The sequence below is a fragment of the Macaca nemestrina genome, chromosome 13 (genome assembly GCF_043159975.1).
Source record: "Macaca nemestrina isolate mMacNem1 chromosome 13, mMacNem.hap1, whole genome shotgun sequence".
In the NCBI taxonomy this organism is placed as follows: domain Eukaryota; kingdom Metazoa; phylum Chordata; class Mammalia; order Primates; family Cercopithecidae; genus Macaca; species Macaca nemestrina.
The window spans coordinates 118,264,810-118,287,362 of record NC_092137.1 but is presented as its reverse complement, the minus strand read 5'-3'; the positions used below and the strand labels follow the sequence as shown (position 1 = coordinate 118,287,362).

Below are 22,553 nucleotides of genomic sequence, written 5' to 3'. Positions count from 1 at the left end.
TGATTTGTTATGAGCAGAAGCTACCTGATACTTGTCTTACATGGTGGCAGGCAAGAGACAATGACATGAAATTTTGTAACATTTATTCTTTACTCGTGTTATAAAGAATTTTCCCTGTGAATACATGTAGGCCTATCTTATTCTTCTAAATAGTTACATAGGCTGGGCATGGTGGCTCACGCCTGTAATCCCAGCACTTTGGGAGGCTGAGTCGGGCAGATCCCAAGGTCAGGAGTTCAGACCAGCCTGGCCAACATGGTAAAACACCGTCTCTGCTAAAAATAAAAAAATTAGCTGGGCGTGGTGGCACGTGCCTGTAATCCCAGCTACTCGGGAGGCTGAAACAGGAGCATTGCTTGAACCCAGGAGGCAGAGGTTGCAGTGAGCTGAGATCACACCGCTGCCCTCCAGCCTGGGCAACAGAGCGACTCCATCTCAAGAAAAACAAAAAAAGCCACAGTTACATAAATTTCCATATTATGGATCCCTTAGTTTATTTAATAATCTATTCCATTGTACGTATGTATCAGCTTTTCTTCCCAATCACCTCTTGATGGACAGTTAGGTTTTTTCTTCCTTTTTTCCTTTCCTTGTTCCTTTTTGCCTTCCTTCCTTTCTTTCCCTCTCTTTTTATATTATCAGTAAGTACCCCTATAGCTTTTGGAAACACTTATCCTATGGTGTTTTTTCCTTGCTAATATTGATTACGGCATCTTTTTATACAGAATTATTTAAAATACTTTAAAATTTTTCAATCTTTTCCTTATTGTCATCCCTATTTTAAGTTTTGCTCTAGAGCAATTTTCCTATAAAAATTTTTGCTCAATTTTTTTCTAATACAGGATTTTATGTAAGTGTCTGTGTGTCTGTATATGTGTACTTTGTCTTCTTTTATGTGATGAAAAGCCAGGTGTGACCTCAAGAGGAGACACAGGAGTGGCACAGGGAAAAACAAAGTGTACTACACTCACAGGTCCTGGAGACAGGAGGACCATGTGGGAAAGGCACCAGGGTGGTCAGGAGGTGGAAGACAGGAGCAAAGAGAAGATCTAGTCCACCCCTTTTATGGGGTTTTATGGGGAAGGGCAAGGCAGAGCAGGGTGAACAGTTTAGGAGTGGCTAATGTGAATACTTGTGGAAGGTTTGGGGCTGTGGAGGTGGTTCCTAGTTGCCTGGCAGCTGGTCCTGGGATGTTTCAGGCAGAGGGATTTTGCCTCCTGGGGCTTAGGGGCCAGATAGAGGAGTTATGGCCCTGCGCTACTTAGTTTATCACGGCAGGCGTGCTCCAGGCTGAGACCTTGCTATCTCTAAGCATGACTAGCCCTGGGAGGAACGGTCTTTCTCCAGCCACAGAGATTTTTTTTAAGATCTCAAAACAGCATAATGTACACAGAATTTAAAAATATTTATAATACTCTGTGTGTGTGTGTGTGTGTGTGTGTGTGAGAATCAGGTTTGGTTTATTGATCTTCTGGAATTTATTTTAATTTACAGTAGTCCCCTGTTTTTTTGTTTTTGTTTTTTGTTTTTTTGTTTTTTTGGAGACAGAGTCTCACTACTCCTTTGCCCAGGCTGGAGTACAGTGGCGTGATCCCGGCTCACTTCAACCTCTGCACCTCCGCCTCCCGGGATCAAGCGATTCTCCTGCATCAGCCTCTAGAGTAGCTGGGATTACAGGCATGCGCCACCACGCCCAGCTAATTTTGTCTATTTAGTGGAGATGGGGTTTCACCATGTTAGCCAGGCTGATCTGCAACTCCCGACTTCAGGTGATCCACCCGCCTCGGTCTCCCAAAGTGCTGGGATTACAGGTGTGAGCCACCGCACCCAGCCTACAGTAGTCCCCTCTTGTCTGCGTTTTCACTTTCCACAGTTTCCGTTCCACTAGTCAACTGTGGTCTGAACATAGGACATATGGAAAATTCCAGAAATAAGAAATTAGGTTTTTCAATGGCCTGCCCGGGTGAGTAGCATGATGAAGTCTCTGGGTCCTGCCCCTCTCCCCTTGAATCCTCCCTCTGTCCAGCAACTCCGTGCTGTCTACGTGCTCGTTAGTCACTCTGCAGTAGCCTTGGTTAACAGATTGATGGTTGCGGCATCACAGTGCTTGTATTCAAGTCACCCTTAGCTGACTTCATTATGGCTCCAAAGCCACAAGAGTAATGACGCTGGCCATTGAAATATGCCAAAGAGAAGCCATAAAGTGCTTCCTGTAGGTGAAAAGGTGAAAGTTATTGGCATAATAAGGAAAGAAAAAAAAATCGTATGCAGAGGTGGCTAAGATCTACAATAAGAACAGTTTTCTAGCTGTGAAACTGTGAAGAAGGAACGAGAAATTCGTGCATACGGTCTATAGGGTTTGGCACTATCTTCAGCTTCAGGCATCCACTTGGGTTCTTGGAATATATCCTATTAGGATAAGGGGAGACTACTGTATAGTGTGGAATAGGGTATTTAATTTTCACCAAATAGCCAATGATCCTGAACACCATTCAATGAGTAATTTCACCTTTTTTCACTGATTTGAAATGTGCCTTTATTCTATATTAATCTAATCTGCTTCAACTCTCTCTATCCCATTCTATGGATTGGTTTGCCTGTTACTAGATCGGTAACAAAATGTCGACCACAATACCACAATTGCTACAGGTTCATGGTACATTTTGGCATTGGTAAAGTGTCAAGTTTTTTCCCCAAAATTTGTCAAATGTTCTTGAATATTTTCTCTCCCAAACTACTTTCAGAATATGTCTTAAAATTTCATGAAGGGTCATTTTGAATTTAATTAGGATTACACTGACTTTACACATGAATTTTGCCATCAATTGAATGTTTAACAACATTGAATCTTGCTGGTGAGGATAATGATATGCCTTTTCATTTATTCACACTTCTTCAGTACAGTTTTGTAGTTTTCTTTTTAAATGTGTTGCACATTTATTCTCCAGTTTTGCCCTCAGTATTTCATAGTTTTTTAAGCTATTTACATTTTGACACATTTCAAAATTTATTTTTGCTCTTGTCCTAAGAAAATTAGTACTGAAAATAGCTTCCCTGAAATTTGGCCAGTTTGGTAAACTTTTGTTAATTCTAATCATCCACCACTTGATTTCACTGAATTTTTAGTAGATAATCTGGGTAGATAATCGTATAATTTGAAATCAAGGAGAGTTTCCAATTTTTACTTTTCATTATTTCATTTTATTTTTGTATTGAATTGGCTAAAAATGCTTTCATGTTTGTATTGGTCTTCTTGGACTGCCATAGCAAAACCCACAGACTGGGTAGTTTAAACAACAGAAATGTATTTTCTCACGGCTCTGGAGGATGCAAGTCCAAAATCGAGGTGCCAGCAAGGTGGTTCCTGGTGAGGCTCTCTACTTCGCTTGCAGACAACCTCACACCACCTTTTTTCTGTGCATGCATGCAGAGAGAAAAAGATTTCTAGCATCTCTTCCTCTTCTCATAAAGACACCAGTCCTGTTGGATTAGGGCCCCATCCTAATGTCCTCGTTTACCCTTAATTACTTCCTTAAAAGCCCTGTTTCCAAATACAGTCACATTGGGGTCTAGGGCCTTAACATATGAATTATGCAGAAAACACAAATTAGTTTAGAACAATGTTGTTGAATAGTAACACCACGGGCTTTTAAAATCTTTTCCAATTTCTAAGTTAGTATTGAAAATAATATTTTTATGTTTTTCTCCTGAATATCTGAAAAATAGTGTAGGCAAAATACGCAGAAGAAACATAGAGTTGATATAAATCAGAGCTATCACAGAGGTTTCCTTGACACCTATGCATAAACACCAGTTCACCGGTGAGCAGATGTTGAAAAAGTACTTGTTGATCGACACTTATTAAAAATACCACAACTGTTTGCTATTATGTGTGTCATGTATCTAAAATGACCATAAGTGACAGTGTTTAACATCATGTAGATAAGTGGTTTATGTTGAAAAAGCATTTATTCATGTTTTCCCTTTCATTCAGTAAAGACTTGCTGTTAGGAAGTGGGTGGATTTTAATGTAAATGGCATAATCGCTGCCTGGTATTTAAAGACCTTGGGTTGGTCTCCTAGAACCAAAGTGGTAAATACTGTGGCAAATAGAAATCTCTATTTCTTACTGGCTCAAAGGCAAAATGTTATGGCTATAAGGTAGTTTATAATTATCAGCCTGTTATGAATTGAAAATTTTTTGACAAAATGCCACATTTTAAGTCAAAACTAAACAGCTCCTTCTGAGCAACTCCCACTCAAAATTATTCTTTAAAAGCTCATTCATTAAAACAATTATGTATTATGACTTAGGTAAAGTATTAACATGTTTGAGCCATGTGTAAACATCCAGCAGTTATTAGTAACCACCTAATCTCTAAAACAGCAAAAATTAAAGATATGCAGCCAGGTGCGATGGCTCACGCCTGTAATCCCAACACTTTGAGAGGCTGAGGTGGGCAGATCACGAGGTCAGGAGTTTGAGACCAGCCCGACCAGCATGGTGAGACCTGGTCTCTACTAAAAATAAAAAAATTAGCTGGACTAAGTAGCTGGTGGCGAGCACCTGTAATCCCCGCTACTCAGGAGGCTGAGGCAGGAGAATTGCTTGAACTCAGGAGGCAGAGGTTGCAGTGAGCCAAGATCTCACCACTGCACTCTAGCCTGAGCGACACAGTGAGAGTCCATCTCAGAAAAAAGAAAGAAAGAAAGAAAATTAAAGATATGCATAATGAAAAAAAACAAAAGATATTTGTTTCAGGTATACTATATATGTTGCCCTTTTTGCAAGAAATAGAAGACTTCAGTCTTTCTCCTGCTTCTTTCTATCTCATATCTAATCCCAAGGATGCACACTTAAAAAATTACTTATCAATTAGAATTCCATATTCTTACAGAAGTGACTGGGCTCAGGTACCTTTGAGTCCAAATTTCTTCTCTCATCCTTGATAGCTGGATGATCTTGGACAAGTTTCTTAATCTTTCCTAGCATCTGTTTCCTCATTCACAAAATTAGAGTAATAAGACATTCCTAATAGATTTTCTGTGAGAATTACATGAAATAACCTGTGTGAAATGCCTAAAACAGATCCCAACATGTAGAAGCTCGGTAGATGAAGTTATTTAGGATTATTAAACATTGTCATGTTTTCCTGAGTGCTGACAATTTGAAATCCTTAACTTGTTCCTTAAAATGAATCTGGAAAGACCTTAAAGAGGCTAATTTTCAGCCATGATCTAAAAAACAAACAGAGCCCCAATTGAACTTTAGATTTTTTAAAATATTATACCCAAGACTCCAAATTTTGTCCTTCTTAGATGCACCAAGATGACACAACATCCTTTGTTAGTGGTGGAAAATAAACAGCTTCATAGGAAACAAGACTTTATCACGCAATAATTTATAGATTTGTGTCCAATTTTTTATTAAAAAGAGAAAAAGCCCTTCTTGAGCCAGAAATATTTCTCAGATCGTTATAGAATAACAATCAGGACTCTCCACCTTTTATTTTCATTGCTGGGTTGTAAAAGAGGACTCTCTACAATGCCTACTCCAGAAGGATATTATTCTACAAATAAGGGCCCAGCGTGACATTTATGAGAAAACCGGGGTCCTCCTGTGCAAAGCTGATTGGTGATCAGCAAATGGGCTCCCGGGCACTGCAAATAAAGGCACTTTCTTCGCTGGGCTGATCAGATGCAGGACAGAGGGTTGCCTCTGCCTGTGGACCTTGGGGAAATGCGCAGCTCTTGTCCTAGCAGCATCCGTCTGTGGCCAGCAAGTAGAAACCAGACTCTAACAATGAAACCTCTTCGTCCCCAGTTCCCTCTCATCTTGATCATCTACTGCTTCTGCATGCTACAGATTCCCTCCTCAGGTAAGGGGAGCTTCATCAGACTCCATCTGGCCTGAATTCTGAGGATGACTGAGGCAGACCTTGATCCCCCAGGGCAGTTCTGGAAGGAGTCAAGCTTTATTCTCCCCCGCCAGCCCTCATTACTACCTTCTTGATTTCTGGCTGCAATTTGTTTCGAACCTTTAGGAGAGGATGGACAGAGCGAGATGCTGCAGCCTTTTACCAAAGGAGACTTTTCCCTGTGGGACTGTCTTTAAGCTGCTCCTGCCCCAGGGATGTCCTGAGCATATGCCGCTAAAACTGAAGGGTGAGGCACGTCCTGGTAGGAGTTAGGGGAAGACACCTCTTGTAGCCATTTCTGCTCCCTGGATTCTGAAGAGACGAGGACAGAGTTGGTAAAAGTGAGCTTACAGCCCCAAAGAATGGGAATTGATGGGCAGTTCGAGACGGGCGCGGGAGGAGCGCACGGTGGAAAAAGGAGTCTTTTTCCAAGCCTTTCCCTTGGGTTTTAGAGAGGCAGGGGTCCAAAGTGTGGTGGAAGCAGCTACTCCCGGGGCCGGTGAGCTGTCCGCGGTGCTGACCGGGCGCTGGCATCGCCTCACCAACTCTTGAGAACCAGCTTCTAGGGAACAGGGCTGGAGTGAGGGTCTGTGGTTGGAATCTTACCACCATCTTCATAGGATGCAGGGAAGTGGGTGGTAGCAGAACAACTAAGGTTGGAAACACATACAATTTTAGATTTTTCCATTAGAATTTTGACTTAGGGGAGTAGAACATCTTTGGAAATATATTAACAGAGAAAATATATTTCAAACAGTATGTTTGCTTTGTCATGTCCTACAATGTAATCACAAAACTGGGCCTTGCACAGGACCATGAAGGTCATCTGGTTTAACCTGTGACAGGGTGCAGGGATCCCTTCTGTAACTTCCCGATTCTATTTAAGTACTTTCAATGACCCCAACTCACTGCCAGCTAAGACAGCTAGGTGCTGCCTCTTTGCTCCAGTAGAGTCCTGTTTATATTATACTTTTGTAAATCTGTTATTACCTTTTATTTATCTTTCTCTATGTTTATACTCACCTCCCTATTTTTTCCTATTTGACTTTATGTTTCCTGAGGGCAGGTCTTTACGTTTTATTAACAAAGAACCTCTCCATAAATCCTTTTAGGGTTCGTTTGCATTACTTTGCATTGTTGAATGATTCCAATTGTCAAAAACTTCTTTACGCTAAGCTTAAGTGTGATCACATGTAACTTTCTAACCATCAGCCTTTATTCTGTTATTTGGGGGAAGCACAGGATAAGACTAGTATCTCTTACTTATTGCAGTTCTCAAAATAGTTGAAAGCAGTTAACATATACTTCCTAATATTCCTGTTTCCAGAGAAAACCATGCTCCGTGACTTTACCTTGTATCTTACCATTTCAAGTCCGACTATTACCTTTTATGGTTTAGGCCCTGTTATTTGAATATAACATAACATTGCCTTAGCTTTATCTTGCCTCAGAGAGAATGAAGGGGACAAAATATCACTCAGTTTTCTTTTGTCTTGTTTTTACACATAAACTGCTCTTGAGTCATACATTCCCTGTTCCACACATTAAAAATCTAAGTGCCAGGTTTTATATTTATCCACCTAATTTCATCTTGTTAGTTTTGACCTATCCAATTGATTCTTTCAACTGCACTATAGTTATCCCACCAAGTGTTGTATCACAAGCAAATGAGAAGAGGAGTTCATTGAAGTTAGACAAAAGGTTGACAGGGTCTAGCTGCATGCCAGCAGCCTTCCCCAGAGCCCATCCCTAGAGAGTCTGTAGCAGCAGAGGGATGGGTATCCATGTGTCTTCAAAGTTCAAGGGTGATTCTGATGTCCATCCTTCGTTGACACCATTTTCTTTTTTTTTTTTTTTTTTTTTTTTTTTTTTTTTTGAGACGGAGTCTCGCTGTGTCTCCCAGGCTGGAGTGCAGTGGCGTGATCTCGGCTCACTGCAAGCTCCGCCTCCCGGGTTCACGCCATTCTCCCGCCTCAGCCTCCCAAGTAGCTGAGACTACAGGTGCCCGCCACCACGCCTGGCTGGTTTTTTGTATTTTTAGTAGAGACGGGGTTTCACCATGTTAGCCAGGATAGTCTCGATCTCCTGACCTCGTGATCCACCCGCCTCGGCCTCCCAAAGTGCTGGGATTACAGGCTTGAGCCACCGCGCCCGGCCGACACCATTTTCTAATATGCCATCCTTATGAATTCTGTCAAAATACAAACTAAGTTGTTACCTTGGGATTTTTTTCCTCCTCTTTGCCGAGTTGCTAACAGTTGTACCAAACACTCATGGTAAATTAACAACCATGCTATTTTAAATTAATCTTTGTATATTCTAGTGGCAAGTAGAAGTGTATTTTCTTTGTAAATCCTTTTAACAACATCAGATCAAATCTTACTTTCCCACTGACCTCTTTTGTATGGTTCTTTGGTGGCTTATTACTTTAATAGAGACTGTCTGTTTCTCATGGTAAAGACTTTGAAGTAAATGTTATGACCTCTTTTCTCTAATTAATAATTTTATGATTTCTCACAATAGGATTTCCCCAACCTTTAGCTGATCCTCCAGATGGCTTGGATATTGTGCAGCTTGAGGTACCCAATTATTCAGTAATGTGAGATTTTTATTTAGTCTGGACCTTGAATACATCATGTGTATAATGTTCACTTAAAACTATTTTGAGATCAGATTTTTGGCTGCAGCAGAAACTCACTGTTGCCATTTTTCACGGCCTCATTTAGGGCATCCTGAGGGTTGTGTTGAAATTCACTGCCACTGTGTGAGAAGATAATGTGAGGTTCAGAAATAGGACAATTTTAGTATTTTAAATCTGTTGTAATAAAATTCTGCTGACTGAAGAATTTATACTTGTCTTTGATTCATTGTTTAAATTTTAAATGCATAATCAATGTACACATTTTCAAGGTACATGTGATATTCTAATACTTTCATATAGTATGTTATAACCAAGTTGGGGGAATTGGAATATCAATGGATATCAAACATTTACCTTAAACATTTACATTTTCTTTATGCTGGGAGCATTCAAATTATTCTCTATTAGCTATTTTGAGATATCCAATAGATTATGGTTTACTATAGTTACTCTACTGAATTATCAAACACCAGGCCTTGTTTCTTCTATCTAATTGTATTTGATTACCCATTAATCAATCTGTCTTCATCCTCCTCATCCCTTTGATTTGTATTCTTCATTTTATTTTTTAGCAACTGGCATATTGTCTGAGTCAGTGGGCATCTCTTTCTCGCCAACCTAAGGTAAAAAAACTGTGTGTGTGTGTGTGAGTATATATATATATAAAAAATATATAATATACATATATAATATATAATATATATCTGCAACAAACACACTCTTTTGCTACCTACAGGAAAATGCTGTATGTATCTGTAACTGTGCATTTGTATGTGTGTTCAAGAATATAATTTTATACAAAATCAAGCAAATATCTTAAATATAAATTACTATAAAATATGGGTAGTTCATTTATATTCTTACAATTATTATAATCATATATAGTTAAGCTAATTATATGTTATGATATATTGCATATTATAAATTGATATACTATGATATAGTAGGTCTCCAAAACAACAGTTATCATGTAAAAGACTTTACAGTAACTAGCCGGGCGTGGTGGCTCACACCTGTAATCCCAGCACTTTGGGAGGCCAAAGTGGGCTGATCACTTGGGGCCAGGAGTTTGAGTCCAGCCTGGCCAACAAGGTGAAACTCCATCTCTACTAAAAATACAAAAATTAGCTAGGCATGGTGGCACACCTGTAATCCCAGCTACTCGGGAGGCTGAGGCAGGAGAATAGCTTGAACCCGGGAGGCAGAGGTTGCAGTGAGCCAAGATTGGGCCACTACACTCCGGCCTGGGTGACAGAGCAAGACTCTGCTTCAATTTAAAAAAAAAAAAAAGTTTCATTTAAAAGACTCTACAGTAACTGGCCAGGTGTGGTGGCTCACACCTGTAATCCCAGCACTCTGGGAGGCTGAGGTGGGCGGATCACGAGCTCAGGAGTTCATGACCAGCCTGGCCAACATGGTGAAACCCTGTCTCTACTAAAAATACAAAAAGTAGCTGGGCGCGGTGGTGCACGCCTGCAATCCCAGCTACTCAGGAGAATCGCTTGAACCTGGGAGGCGGAGGTTGCAGTGAGCCGAGATCGTGCCACCGCACTCCAGCCTGGGTGACAGAGCAAGACTCTGTATCACCAAAAAAAAAACAAAAATAAAAAACTTTACAGTAACTGTAGTAACCACACAGATATAAAGTAAGTTGATTTACTTGAAAGAACAAAAGGGTGGTAGGATAGTCCACGATGCCTAGGATAGCCTCTGCATTTTCACCTTGAGAGATGTGTCTCTTTACCCCTCACCTCCCCTAACCCACAGCACTGTGCTCCAGCCACAGTGAACCTCTCAGTGTTCCCCAAATGCACCAGGCCCTTGAGGTCCTTGCACAGTCTTTTCCTCAATCAGAAATGGCTTTGCCTTCTTCACAGGCTGCAGTTAACAGTCCAGACTCTAAAACAAAAATACCTGGTTTCAAAATCCAGCTCTGTTTAAACTTGGTAGTTTCTCAGTTGCTCTGTGCCTCGGTTTTGTCATCTGTAGCATACGGGTAATTGTCATAGTACCCTAGAATGCTGTTGTAAGGATTCAATGCTTCATATTTGTGAAGCACTTTCAACAGCATCCAGAACGTGGCAAACAACAGCACTTAAGTGCTAGTTGTTGCCATTGCCTGTTGATGCAACCAATTCTCATTCTTCAAGACGCAAACATCACTTTCTCAAATTTCATGAATATATCATTCCCATTTCTTATTTTCAGTTTACTATGCATATGTTTGAAGGCAATCGTTAGCGCTCATTTTCAGGAATAATCTTTACAGCCTTGGTCTTGGAGCAAAAATTCAGGCTGGAAACTCAGAGTTCTTCAACCCTTTGTTACTTCCTCCCCATGCTGCACAGACGGGACTTCCCTGTCCCTCAGGTGAAGACTGTGGGGGTGTCCTCTGCATCCGCAGAGGCAGTGGAAGTGTGGCTGTCCCAAGGGCAACCTGCAGTATTAAATTGGGTTAAGGATCCTCAAGAGCAAGGGCCCACTAAGAATGAATTTCCTTCCACCTTCTCCATTTTTCCAAGCCTCTCCTTGTTTCCAACTGCAGAAGAGCAAGGGGTTGCACAGTGAACAAAACTGCCAATATTTTAAAGGTATTAATATAGAAACGGGCTCTTCCTGGCTTGCTGCTTCCCTGAAATATGACTGTTGGCATGTCACTTCGTCTCTTGGGGCTTTGGTATCCTCAACTGCCCAAAGTCTGGATGTGTCGCCAGAGCTCTAAGTTCACTCCTGTTCTGATTTCCAGAATAGGCCAAGTCTGTGACTCTAGGGGACCTTTACCTCAAGGCAATTCAGAAAGCAGTCACATTCTGCAAATAATGACAGCCACAAAACTCTTCACGCTTCATGTTTCTGGTCACCACATGGGATTAGAAGACGTTTCAATTGGGAAAATTGCAATAAGTTCTTGTGAAGCTCTTATTGCTCTACTATTCATTCATTCAAAAGATATATTTATTGAGAGCATGCCACGAGCCGGGTGCTAGGGATGCCATAGTAAAACAAACTGAACACCTGCTCTCATGGCATTTGTATTCTAGTTGGGGTAATGAATCATAAACAACATTGATCAGTACAATTAGAAATAATTTCTTCTCTAAAAAGAAAAAAGTAGGCCAGGCATGATGGCTCCTGCCTGTAATCCCAGAATTTTGGGAAGCTGAAGCCGGCAGATCACTTGAGGTCAGGAGTTTGAGACCAGCCTGGGCAACATGGTAAAACCCTATCTCTACTAAAAATACAAAAGTTAGCCAGGCGTGGTGCTTGTAATCCCAGCTACTCAGGAGGCTGAGGTAGGAGAATCGCTTGAACCTGGGAGGTGGAGGCTGCAGTGAGCCAAGATGGCACCACTGCACTCCAGGCTGGGTGATGGAGTGAGACCCTGTCTCAAAAAAAAAAAAAAGAAAAGACAAAAGAAAAAAGTAAAGTAAGGAAGGGGCATATGAAACGTTGAGCAGGGTAATTACCACCAGGAAAAGCATCATCACGTTCCTCATCAATTTTTGCCCTGAAAAGTAAACATAATAGTATACAGCCAATGAATGTGGTACAAAAACCAATTGTTTGTCCAATAAGTGTCCATAAACACACACACACACACACACACAGTTGTGAACAGATGCTGACAAGAAGACCAGGAGCTGTAAAAATAGCAAGTACTTTCTGCTAGCTAAAAATGGTGATCATAAGGAAATAGAGTTAAGTTTCACAGAGCCTCCACTGTTGGTAAAGTTGGTGGATTGCAGTGTGTGTCTGTGTGTGTGCGCCCATGTTTGTGCATCCACACATATGTACATGCTAGAGAGAGAGAGAGAGAGGATGCATAGGTATTGCTCTCTTCCACTGAAGAATTTCTCCACAAAGTTTGCAGGAAGATGTAACTGTATTCATAGCAATAAAATTAGAAGTATTATTAACAGCTTTAATTTTTGTCTTGATTGAGGTTTCAGCTGATTCAAAAATCTTTAAGCATGGATGAGATGTGAATGATCAGTACTAGCCAGATCAGAAGATTTAAATGATTGTTCACAGTAATCATCTCTAGTGACTTTACAAAACACGGACATGAACATTCACTCTATGGTTTTGTAAGAAGCCTTCTTCCCGGCATCTCCTTGAGTGAGATAAGCCCACATGCAGCCATCATCTACGCAAGCCAGGGCTGAGGTGTGTGCACGGGCAAGGTGAGCAAAATTCATGTAGAAAGCTTTTGGAGAAAAAGCAGCTCGGTCAATATGAACTATAAAAACTGAATACCAGGATACACTCTGCAGCAAATCAAAAACTGTAATAGTTAGTTTATTCCACCCATAGTCAGATGGTTATTTTCTTCTATGCATCAGAGAGTAGGTCTCTCCTCCCCACCCCCTGCAAACTGAAAAGATGAAATGAGATATTTTCACATGATGATGTATTGCTGGCAATTTTCTTTATTGTAAGATCCTGCATCAACTATAGTCTCATTGAATTTGCGTAATAGGGGAATTTCTTTTTAGATTGCCAATTCATCATAATATTCAGGTAAATCCAGTAAGGTTCATGGTGTACCTGACACAGAAAACGTTATCAGTTGCCTGCCCCTGTAAAATTTCACCTAACTTACCCTCACAATTCTCTTTCCAGGATAATCAAGACATATACAAAAGGGTGAGTACCGCCCAGCCCAGTACAAGCGCATGCAGCTTCCATGTTTAGAGCAAGTGACACTCACTACTAATATCACTTTCTTTTCTTATTTAGTTTTTGTTTCACTACTCCAGAACTCAGGAAGTAACACATCCAGTTAAAAGTAAGGTCAGTATTTTATCATAATCCTCTGTCTGTAAAAGTGGCTCTCCCCTGCATGTCGTCCGTCTCTTCTTAATATGTGCAGGCAAGTAGAAAAGCTGGGGCCTCTGGACATCCTCTGCATAGTAGCTTCCCAGGGGCTTTTTCCTGGGACTGCAGGGATTCTCTTTCTCCCTCTGGGGTGGGGGGTGGTAGGTGGCCAACTTATCTGAGAAGGTAGAGAATAAATTATAGAAAAGGAAAAATAAGTAGGAAATAACTTTTTAGTATGCACTTAAACAGAGGCACAGGAAGAGCCTGGTAAACACTGTGTTCTGTTATATATGTTTGTTCTTACCATCTGTTTTTAAATTTGTGCTTTGTGATGTGTGTGGTACCATCCCCCAGTAGTGATACATGGATGAACATCTTCCGTGGCTGTCGCGATGTGTATGTGCAATGGGAATAGTAACCATCACCTCTAACTTTCTTCCTACAGATTTGAGTTACCCTTGGGAGCAGCTTGTGTAGGTGAATTTCTATGGGGTATGATTTGAGGAATATTGGAGAGGCCATAGAATATATATAGATATAGGCATATGTGTGTGTGTGTGTATGTATGTGTGTATATATATATTTGAGACAGAGTCTTGATCTGTCACCCAGGCTGGAGTACAGTGGTGCAATCTCAGGTTACTGTAACCTCCACCTCTGGGGTTCAAGCGATTCTCCTGTCTCAGCCTCCCAAGTAGCTGGGATTACAGGCATGTACCACCATGCCTAGCTAATGTTTGTATTTTTAGTAGAGACGGGGTTTCACCATGTTGGCCAGGCTGGTCTCAAACTCCTGACCTCAGGTGATCCGCCCGCCTCAGCCTCCCAAAGTGCTGGGATTACAGGGGTGAGCCACCGTGCCCAGCCGGAATATAACTTTTAAATGCAGTCATAGCAAGTAAAACTCTACCACTAGAAAGTCTCTTAGTTATATATTCAAGGCTCTTCACGTCTTAAGAGGATCCTTAAAAAAGCAAATAACCAGGAAAAAAATGTTTCCCCTAAGAATCAATCAGTATTACAGATGTAGGAATAGTGCTCAGGTAAGGAGGGGGATTTTTTTAGACGGAGTTTCGCTCCTGTTGCCCAGGCTGGAGTGCAATGACATGATCTCGGCTCACTGCAATCTCCGTCTCCCGGCTTCAAGCCATGATCTCTTGCCTTAGCCTCCCAAGTAGCTGGGACTACAAGCACGCGCCACCACGTCTGGCTAATTTTGTATTTTTAGTAAAGATGGGGTTTCACTATGTTGGCCAGGTTGGTCTCGAACTCCTGACCTCAGGTGATCCACCCACCTTGGCCTCCCAAAGTGCTTGGCCTCCCACTGCACCCGGCCAAGGAGGTGGATATTATCAAAACCAACAAGGGCACCATGAAAGGAGGAAGAACAATGGAAGGGAAAAAAAAAAAACAAAAAAAAACTGTAACGCAAATCAAGTTTTACTCTAAACCAAAGCACACAGGGAGGATTCATGAGGACTAGATGAGGACAGGTGTGTATCCCTGGGTGTGCACGGCAGTCACAGACAAGATCAGGAAACCAGGGTTACAGGGGCTGCCCTCCACCTTTTCTCTTGGATGAGGAGGGCACCCCTGGGGAGGGAGTAAGAATACATGTGGAGTTGCTTCTAGGACAAGGCGCTCCGCTCCAGGAGCACAGAGTGCTGAGGGTTAATACAGAGAAAAGTCCGATTTACCTTAAGGGAATATTTTTAAGGGTTGTGTTGGAATTGAAACCTGTTCTCAAGGCAAGCGGCTCTTTATTGAAACCATAAAATTCCAGGCTTCGGCTCAAAAATGGATTTTACTCTGAAAATTAAACCCATTTGTAAGGGAACTGAGGAGAAAGGAATGCGCATCGCCCTGGGCTCTCAAAATACCCCTCTGTGGATGTCCCCCGGTCTGACCCTCTCTGCGTCTCTCTGTTGCAGTTTCCTCCAGTGCATCCTCTTATGCATCTGGCTGCCAAGCTCGCCAACAGACGGATGAAGAGATTTCTGCAGCGAGTACGTGCTTTTATTCTTCCACCATAGTTTTATGCCACTCACAGTTCCCTGAATCATGGTGAAAGCGTGCTGTCACCTTGGGGCTCGCTGTCATTCTCTCCTCAAATTTCAATCTCCACCTTGGCAGGGAGTGCTGAGCAGAACTGCTGATCCTTTGACCTCCCTGGGCCTCAGTTTCCTCCACTGAAACCCCATGAGGTGGCTTGAAGGACCCGGGGAGAGATCCCATGGCCCAGCCTGCTTCCATCCCTCTCCTCTTCGGCTCCTTTCATCCCGAAGTTGTGTCTCGGTTTTGTACTTTTTTCAGTTCCCGTCTCTTTCCCCTGACACGAAACTTGCCCTGGGGATATCTTCTGCTTCCCAAGGCCCTACCTGCCCATTGTCCATTTCTCAGAGTTTTCTTCTTTAGTTTTTATTTTTTAATTTAGAAATTACCAGCTGAGCCGGGCGCGGTGGCTCACGCCTGTAATCCCAGCACTTTGGGAGGCCGAGGCGGGCGGATCACAAGGTCAGGAGATCGAGACCACGGTGAAACCCCGTCTCTACTAAAAATACAAAAAAATTAGCCGGGCGCGGTTGTGGGCGCCTGTAGTCCCAGCTACTCGGGAGGCTGAGGCAGGAGAATGGCGTGAACCTGGGAGGCGGAGCTTGCAGTGAGCCGAGATCGCGCCACTGCACTCCAGCCTGGGCGACAGAGCCAGACTCCGTCTCAAAAAAAAAAAAAAAAAAAAAAAAAAAAAAAAAAAAAAAAGAAATTACCAGCTGAACCTGTTCAATGGTAATCAAAGTTTTGTTTCATGGTAGCAAAAATAAATAAACAAATAGCAAGAGAGAAAATTTATGTTGAACACCCTGCCCAGATGGGGCGATCAGCTCATCCCAGTTTGTCCAGGACTCTCCTAGTTTTAGCTCTGAAAATCCCAGGGCCCCAAGTGCCTGGAAAACTGGTTGGCCATCCTGGGCACCAGCAGCAGTTTGTCCGACCCCCTGCTAATCGCAAGCCTCCAGGTCCAATCTGATTCCATTCTTACACCAGGTTCACAGGCAATGAACAAGGTGAAGAAGCCAAAATGGCTAATCCTTTAAAAGTGTCCTAAGGGCTCACGCCTGTAATCCCAGCACTTTGGGAGGCCGAGGCGGGCGGATCACGAGGTCAGGAGATCGAGACCATCCTGGCTAACATGGTGAAACCCCGTCTCTACCAAAAATACAAAAAACTAGCCGGGCGTGGTGGCGGGCGCCTGTAGTCCCAGCTACTCAGAGGCTGAGGCGGGAGAATGGCGTAAACCCGGGGGGCGGAGCTTGCAGTGAGCCGAGATCGCGCCACTGCACCCCAGCCTGGGCGACACAGCGAGACTCCGTCTCAAAAAAAAAAAAAAAAAAAAGTGTGCTAAGCTTTGCAATGTGCCCGTTTCAAAGTTGGCGCTGTTAGGAGGAGCAAGCAAACTTAACGTACTTGGATACAGATGGTAACTCAGCCAAGACGACAAGCTTGCCTTCCTGAGCAGGAGCTTGCTAGAGAAGATCACGGCAGTGATCCCACCATTTGCCATGCTCTCCACCTCCTCTTTTGCGCCAGACTTCTGACTACGTTAGAGGGAAGCCAGGGACGGCAGGATCACTGCAAGACCACTGCAAGGTCATGATGTGGTTCCTGTTGGATTTACCCGCGCCTCATTTCCTTGCAGGGTTCGGGGACTACTGCAGTGGACTTCACCAAGAAGGTACACAAGAGCCTTGGAGACTGTAACCCCCCAAGAAAGCCCTACCTGAGAAGGGTGGGGAAGTCCTTGGAGCCAGCCACCCTGCAGCCCCTCCAGACCACTTCTGGGCAGAGCTAGTCTCAAAAGGACCCTGAGAATCTTTTGTGGCTGAGCAATTAAGTTCAGGTCTCCCTGAGGGCAGACGGGAACCATGGGGCAATGCCTCTGGCTGTTCAGATTTCACCTCCAGCCCCACAGATGAGTCCCCTGGAGCCAGCTGCTCCTGAGGTCTTGCTTTCTCTCGCTCAGGAGACCACATGCCATTGTACAGACTCCAACAGAGGCACTGCCAGAGCACAAACCCCAAACACTGGGGGTTCTCAAACGTGGCCATGCATCAGAGTCACCTGGCTAAAATTCAGATTGCCCCCAAAGATTCAGTGGGTCTGGATTGGGGCAAAGAGTTTGTGTTTCTTACAAGTTCCCAGAGGTTGTTGGTGCCACTGGTCTGGGACCACCCTTTTTTGAAAACTGTCCCTATAGACATTTTTTGAAGAACTTGTAATGCAACATGGTTGCATAATGGCTTATGTTTTTATGTTGCAGGATCACACTGCCACCTGGGGACGACCCTTTTTCCTTTTCAGGGTATAGCATGTTTTCTCACTTTTGCTTTCTCACCTCGATTCACTGCAGCCATCCCAATCATGGAGTGACTGCAAACAGCAGAGCCAGGACCCCTTGGTGAACTGGTGGATAATTATGGGGACTCTCTCACCCTTCACTGGGTATCACTCCAATCAAAATCTCCTCCTACAAGCTTGTAAAGGCAAGGGTCCAACAGGAGAGAGGCTGAGAGCACCAGAGTAGGCGTAAGGGAGTTCTGATGACAGACAGACACAGGCTAGACCAGAATCTGAGCCTATGTTTTAGAGCGTTAGGGTCCAGCATTCATGGCCCCAAAAACACATGGCAGGAGGAGCTTAGGCACCATCCTCTCCTCCTTCCTGGGTAACAGAAACTCTTGCAAGGGTCACAGGGTCGAAGAGTTATCTTTTAGATTTTAATCGGCCATTCACTAGCTGTGCGCCACCCTTGAGATTCTCAGTATCTGCACAGAAAAATGAGCAAATCAGACTAGATCCATGCCCCCAGAAACTGCATTCTGTGAATCACTGGCGCCAAAAGGTACTCTGCAAAAGTCAGAAAAGATTGGAAAACACTGCACCTGACATTCACAAAGACTCACAATACACACTGGCCCATCAAAGGCTGTAGAAAGTCCTACAGAACACAACCTGTGTCTCTTGGCTTAAGCATTTGTTTCCCGAACATAGGGACTGTGGAGCTGTTTCCCACCCCTGTCTCACTCCCATGGGTCTGTAGGACCTACTCGTTTCCTGGAAAGTGCTTTGAGAACAGTCCATCTCCATGACGTCTCCAGACTGGGCAGTCCTGTGCTGGATGGTTTGTGGAACCTCCCACCACCTAAGCAAAGGCTAAAGGGTGGGATGATGGGTAAGTGACAGTGTTGGGATCCTAGGAGCAGCAAGGTTCCTGGAGCACTGTCCCAGAGGACCTCCAGACTGGTGCTAGCCCAGGGCGAGAGCTTCCCAGGTGAGTCCCCATGGAAGGCAGTGAAATCCCTGTTAGAAGAATGAGGCCTTAGGGTTCAATAGAGAGAAGAGCCAAATCAAGATAAGGCTGCAGAAAGTTGTGTCTCAGTATCCATAAGTTGCTCCTTTTTTTCCAGCCCAGGAATGGAAGAAACACTGAAGATGAGGCTCAGTAGGTAGTCCAAGGTCAGCTTCATCACAGTTTTTCTCTTTCAAGCAAATTTTATGTGTCTGACTGGAGAGAGTGAGAGGCAGCCATCGGCGGGGGGGTGGCGGGTACCATTGTTTAAGAAAGGAGGACCCTGCATAACCCCCAAGGACTCTGCCCCTTCCCTTTTCCTGCACACAGGACCACAGAGATCCCCACCCCAGCCTAGCAGATGCAGGCTGTCTGGGCAATATTGCAGCCTTCACTTCCATGCCCAGCTCTTCGGAGGCATGTGGTCTCCAGCTGTCACTGTGATGGGGATGTAGGCTCATTGTAGCCCAGCTGGGCCCTCCGTGACTCCTCACCTGGCCCCCTTGATAAGGAAACACCACCCTGTCATGCTTGGGTGGTGCACCAAGGAGTTCTGGAAGCTACCAAGCTCCCTACACTGAGAGCATTTCTAAGTATGGCCAGGCAAGGCTGTTTCCCCCTTCCAATGGTGCTCTGAGATCCAGAGTTTTAATTTGGAGTGATTCCTTGGCCTTCAGCCCTGTGGAAGAGGAAGTGAATGCTCAAGGGCAGCTCCGGGCCTCCTCTGTCTCTCATGAGGATGTGGTCCCAAGGATATGAGGCCGCTGTCCTATGGGTGCTGCCAGCAGGGGCCAGCGGTCAGAGTCCCAGCAATCCAAGGTGTCTGAGAAAGCTGTCGCCCTGCTGGGAAATGGCACTACCCAGCAAACACAAGGCGAAGATGTTCCCTGAGGCCATAGTGCTTACACCAACCTAATGGCCTGATGAGATACAGCAAAAACAAATCTTATAAGTACTGATTGTGGGAAAAGCAACCTGGGCCTTTATGACATGTCAAACTGAGGTCTAATTGTGAAATATGTTACATAATAACCTGCCCATGGGCTTTGTCTTGATTCTGAGAATGATTTCACCTGAGCGGTACATTTTTCTTTTCTGTTTTAGGATTCAGTGGTGAAAGAAAGCTGGATCTGATGAGGCCATCCAGGGATTATGTTGAACAAATATCAAATTTCTTTCCACGAACAGTATTTAAAGATATTTCTCTTGCTCTATATTCACTAGATATTCAGCTTCATAAAAGTAAAGTAGCATTGTGTGATATTGTGAAATGTATGTTTGGTCTTTGTCCATATTTCTTGACATACAAGTTCTAAAATTCTTGAAAATTTCAAAACGTTCAGTGTCTCTTTGTATACTGATGATTGGCAGTGGCTGGCAGCCTCTAGGTAGCTTTGGGGTGGGGCTGGTCACCAGGAAGACCAAGGCAGGACTAGAGGATTGGGACTTTCAGCCCAACTCCAGTCTCCAGGGAGAAGAGGCACTGAAAGTTGAGTTGGTCACTAGTGGCCAATGTTTTAATCAGTCGTGCCTATTGTGAAATTAAACAATTCAGACTTAAGGCTACTGGAACGTTAAATGATTTGAACCTTGAGAGAGATGTGACTGTGTGGCCTCAGTCGTGTAACATGCAGCTGCCACTATGGCTTCTCCAACTATAAATGAACTCTCTTCCTTATTTTTTGTTCTGTAATCTGTAAAATGACTAAGAAAGACTGAATGGCACCAGAGATAAGACCCCTCCGCTCTTAATTACTGACCTTTGTTAGATATTAACTTCTTCCTTTATTGTCTTGCACTCAACTCAGACCAGATGACACAGAAGACCCCATGACTATTACACCCACAATGTGGAATGTTAAATACCCATCCCGAAAAAGAACACAGCCTATAACCCGTCCAGTTGCCTTAACTATGCACTAACCTTGTACGGACAGTGTTAAAATCCTATTGAACGTCCTGAAACCTTGCCGATATCAACAACCCTCAAACCTCTCCACTTCAGAATGCTGATTCTATTAGCTTGGTGTTGGCATTTCCAGGTGTCTATTCTCAAGCTTTGAGCTCAAACAGAATAAACTCTGTATTTAATCATATTTTCTGAATCTCATTATTTAAGGAGGACACTATGTAACCCTAAGCTTCCATAGAAACCCAAAAGGACAGGGTTTTAGATGGCTTTTAGATGGCTGGACACATGGAGGTTGCTGCAGGGTGGTATTTCTTCATCTGTATCCTTAGTAATACCTTTTATAATAAACTAGAAAATGTGTTTCCCTGAGTTCTATGAACCACTCTAGCAAATTAGTTGAACTTGAGGAGGTGGTCATGGGAGCCCCAATTCATAGCCTGTTGGCCAGAAGCACAGGTAAAATAACCTGGGGCTTGTGACTGACATTGGAAATGGGGCACAGTCTTGGGGACTGAGCCCTGAACCTGTGGGATCTGATGCTATCTCCAGGTAGATGGTGTTGGAATTGAATTGGAGGGCACCAGCTGATATCTGCTGCAGAATTGATTGCTTGCTTGGGGGAAAACCCCACAGGCACTGGGTATGAGGGCAGAGGAAACACTGTGTTTTCCACTCATACTGACACTTTATTTTCCTTTCCTATTGGAAAGTCTTGGGGGGTGGGAGGACTGGGTATATGTGTTTTTAATAATAGGACATATTTTTAAAATTCACCATCTTTGGCATTGGTTTAGCATAGCTTAGCTATCTTGTTATTATTGAAGATTGAGGGATGGGATTGGGATAGGTGGGATGGCTTCAGATACTGACTCCTCTACTTTTAGCTGGGTGACCTTGGACAGGTCACTTCCCATTCCTGTGCCTCAGTTTCCTCCATGGTAAAATGGTGTTGGTATGGTAATCATAGTAACTTCTTGGCCAGGTGCGGTGGCTCAAGCCTGTAATCCCAGCACTTTGGGAGGCTGAGACGGGCGGATCACGAGGTCAGGAGATCGAGACCATCCTGGCTAACACGGTGAAACCCCGTCTCTACTAAAAAATACAAAAAAACTAGCCGGGCGAGGTGACGGGCGCCTGTAGTCCCAGCTACTCGGGAGGCTGAGGCAGGAGAATGGCGTAAACCCGGGAGGCGGAGCTTGCAGTGAGCTGAGATCTGGCCACTGCACTCCAGCCTGGGCGACAGAGCGAGACTCCATCTCAAAAATAAATAAATAAATAAATAAATAAATAAATAAATAAATAATCATAGTAACTTCTTCACATAGACTTTGTGAGGACTAGTTTGTTTAAAAGCCTAGTTGCTTTTTCCACTATAATATTACTATCCTGTATTATTTAATAGTTTTATAATACTGTCATAACAAATAAACAAGACTTGGTAGCCTAAAATAAAAGCGATTTATTCTCTTACAGTTCTGGAGCCCAGGAGTCCAAAATCAAGGTGTTGGCAGGGCCACACTTCCTCAAAAACATTGAGGGGAAGTCTGTCCTTGCCTCATCCACCTCTGGTGGTTCCAGGTGCTCCTCTTGACTCGTGGCAGCATCACTCCAGTCTCTGCCTTGCCCTCCCGTGGCCTTCCCTCTGTGTCTGTTGTCTGTGTCTTCTCCCTTTCACATCTCTTATAAAGACCCTCTTCATTATAAAGATACTCATCATTGGATTTAGGCTCTGGCCTGATCTAGGATGTTATCATCTTCAGGTCTCTCACTTAATCACCTTTGTAAAGATGTTTTTCTCACATAAGGTCCATTCACAGATTCCATGGATTAGGTTGTGGACATATCTTTTGGGGGCCACAGCTCAAGCTGCATCCTTAGGATTACTCTTCGTTGTTCCTCTCTGGAGCTCAGAGCCCT

The 22,553-nt window shown here is 43.6% G+C and overlaps 1 protein-coding gene across 4 annotated transcripts in view; it reads left to right on the top strand.

Moving 5' to 3' along the window:
* LOC105490098 (neuromedin S) overlaps positions 1–20,853 on the top strand; it is a 77,433-nt gene extending 56,580 nt beyond the window's left edge. For 2 of the 4 annotated variants that reach the window (XM_071077262.1, XM_071077261.1), the window contains exons 3-12: positions 5,825–5,879; positions 8,442–8,497; positions 9,132–9,182; positions 13,183–13,206; positions 13,300–13,353; positions 15,312–15,386; positions 17,075–17,110; positions 17,696–17,737; positions 18,843–18,891; positions 19,829–20,853. In XM_071077262.1, coding sequence (XP_070933363.1) covers positions 5,825–5,879; positions 8,442–8,497; positions 9,132–9,182; positions 13,183–13,206; positions 13,300–13,353; positions 15,312–15,386; positions 17,075–17,110; positions 17,696–17,737; positions 18,843–18,881 — 432 coding nt within the window. In that variant the 3' untranslated portion in view covers positions 18,882–18,891; positions 19,829–20,853. Of the gene's footprint in view, positions 1–1,679; positions 5,880–8,441; positions 8,498–9,131; positions 9,183–13,182; positions 13,207–13,299; positions 13,354–15,311; positions 15,387–17,074; positions 17,111–17,695; positions 17,738–18,842; positions 18,892–19,828 lie in introns of those variants that run through there. The other 2 variants (XM_011755413.3, XM_071077260.1) reach the window with 2 other exon arrangements.
* The last annotated feature ends 1,700 nt before the right edge of the window (positions 20,854–22,553 follow it).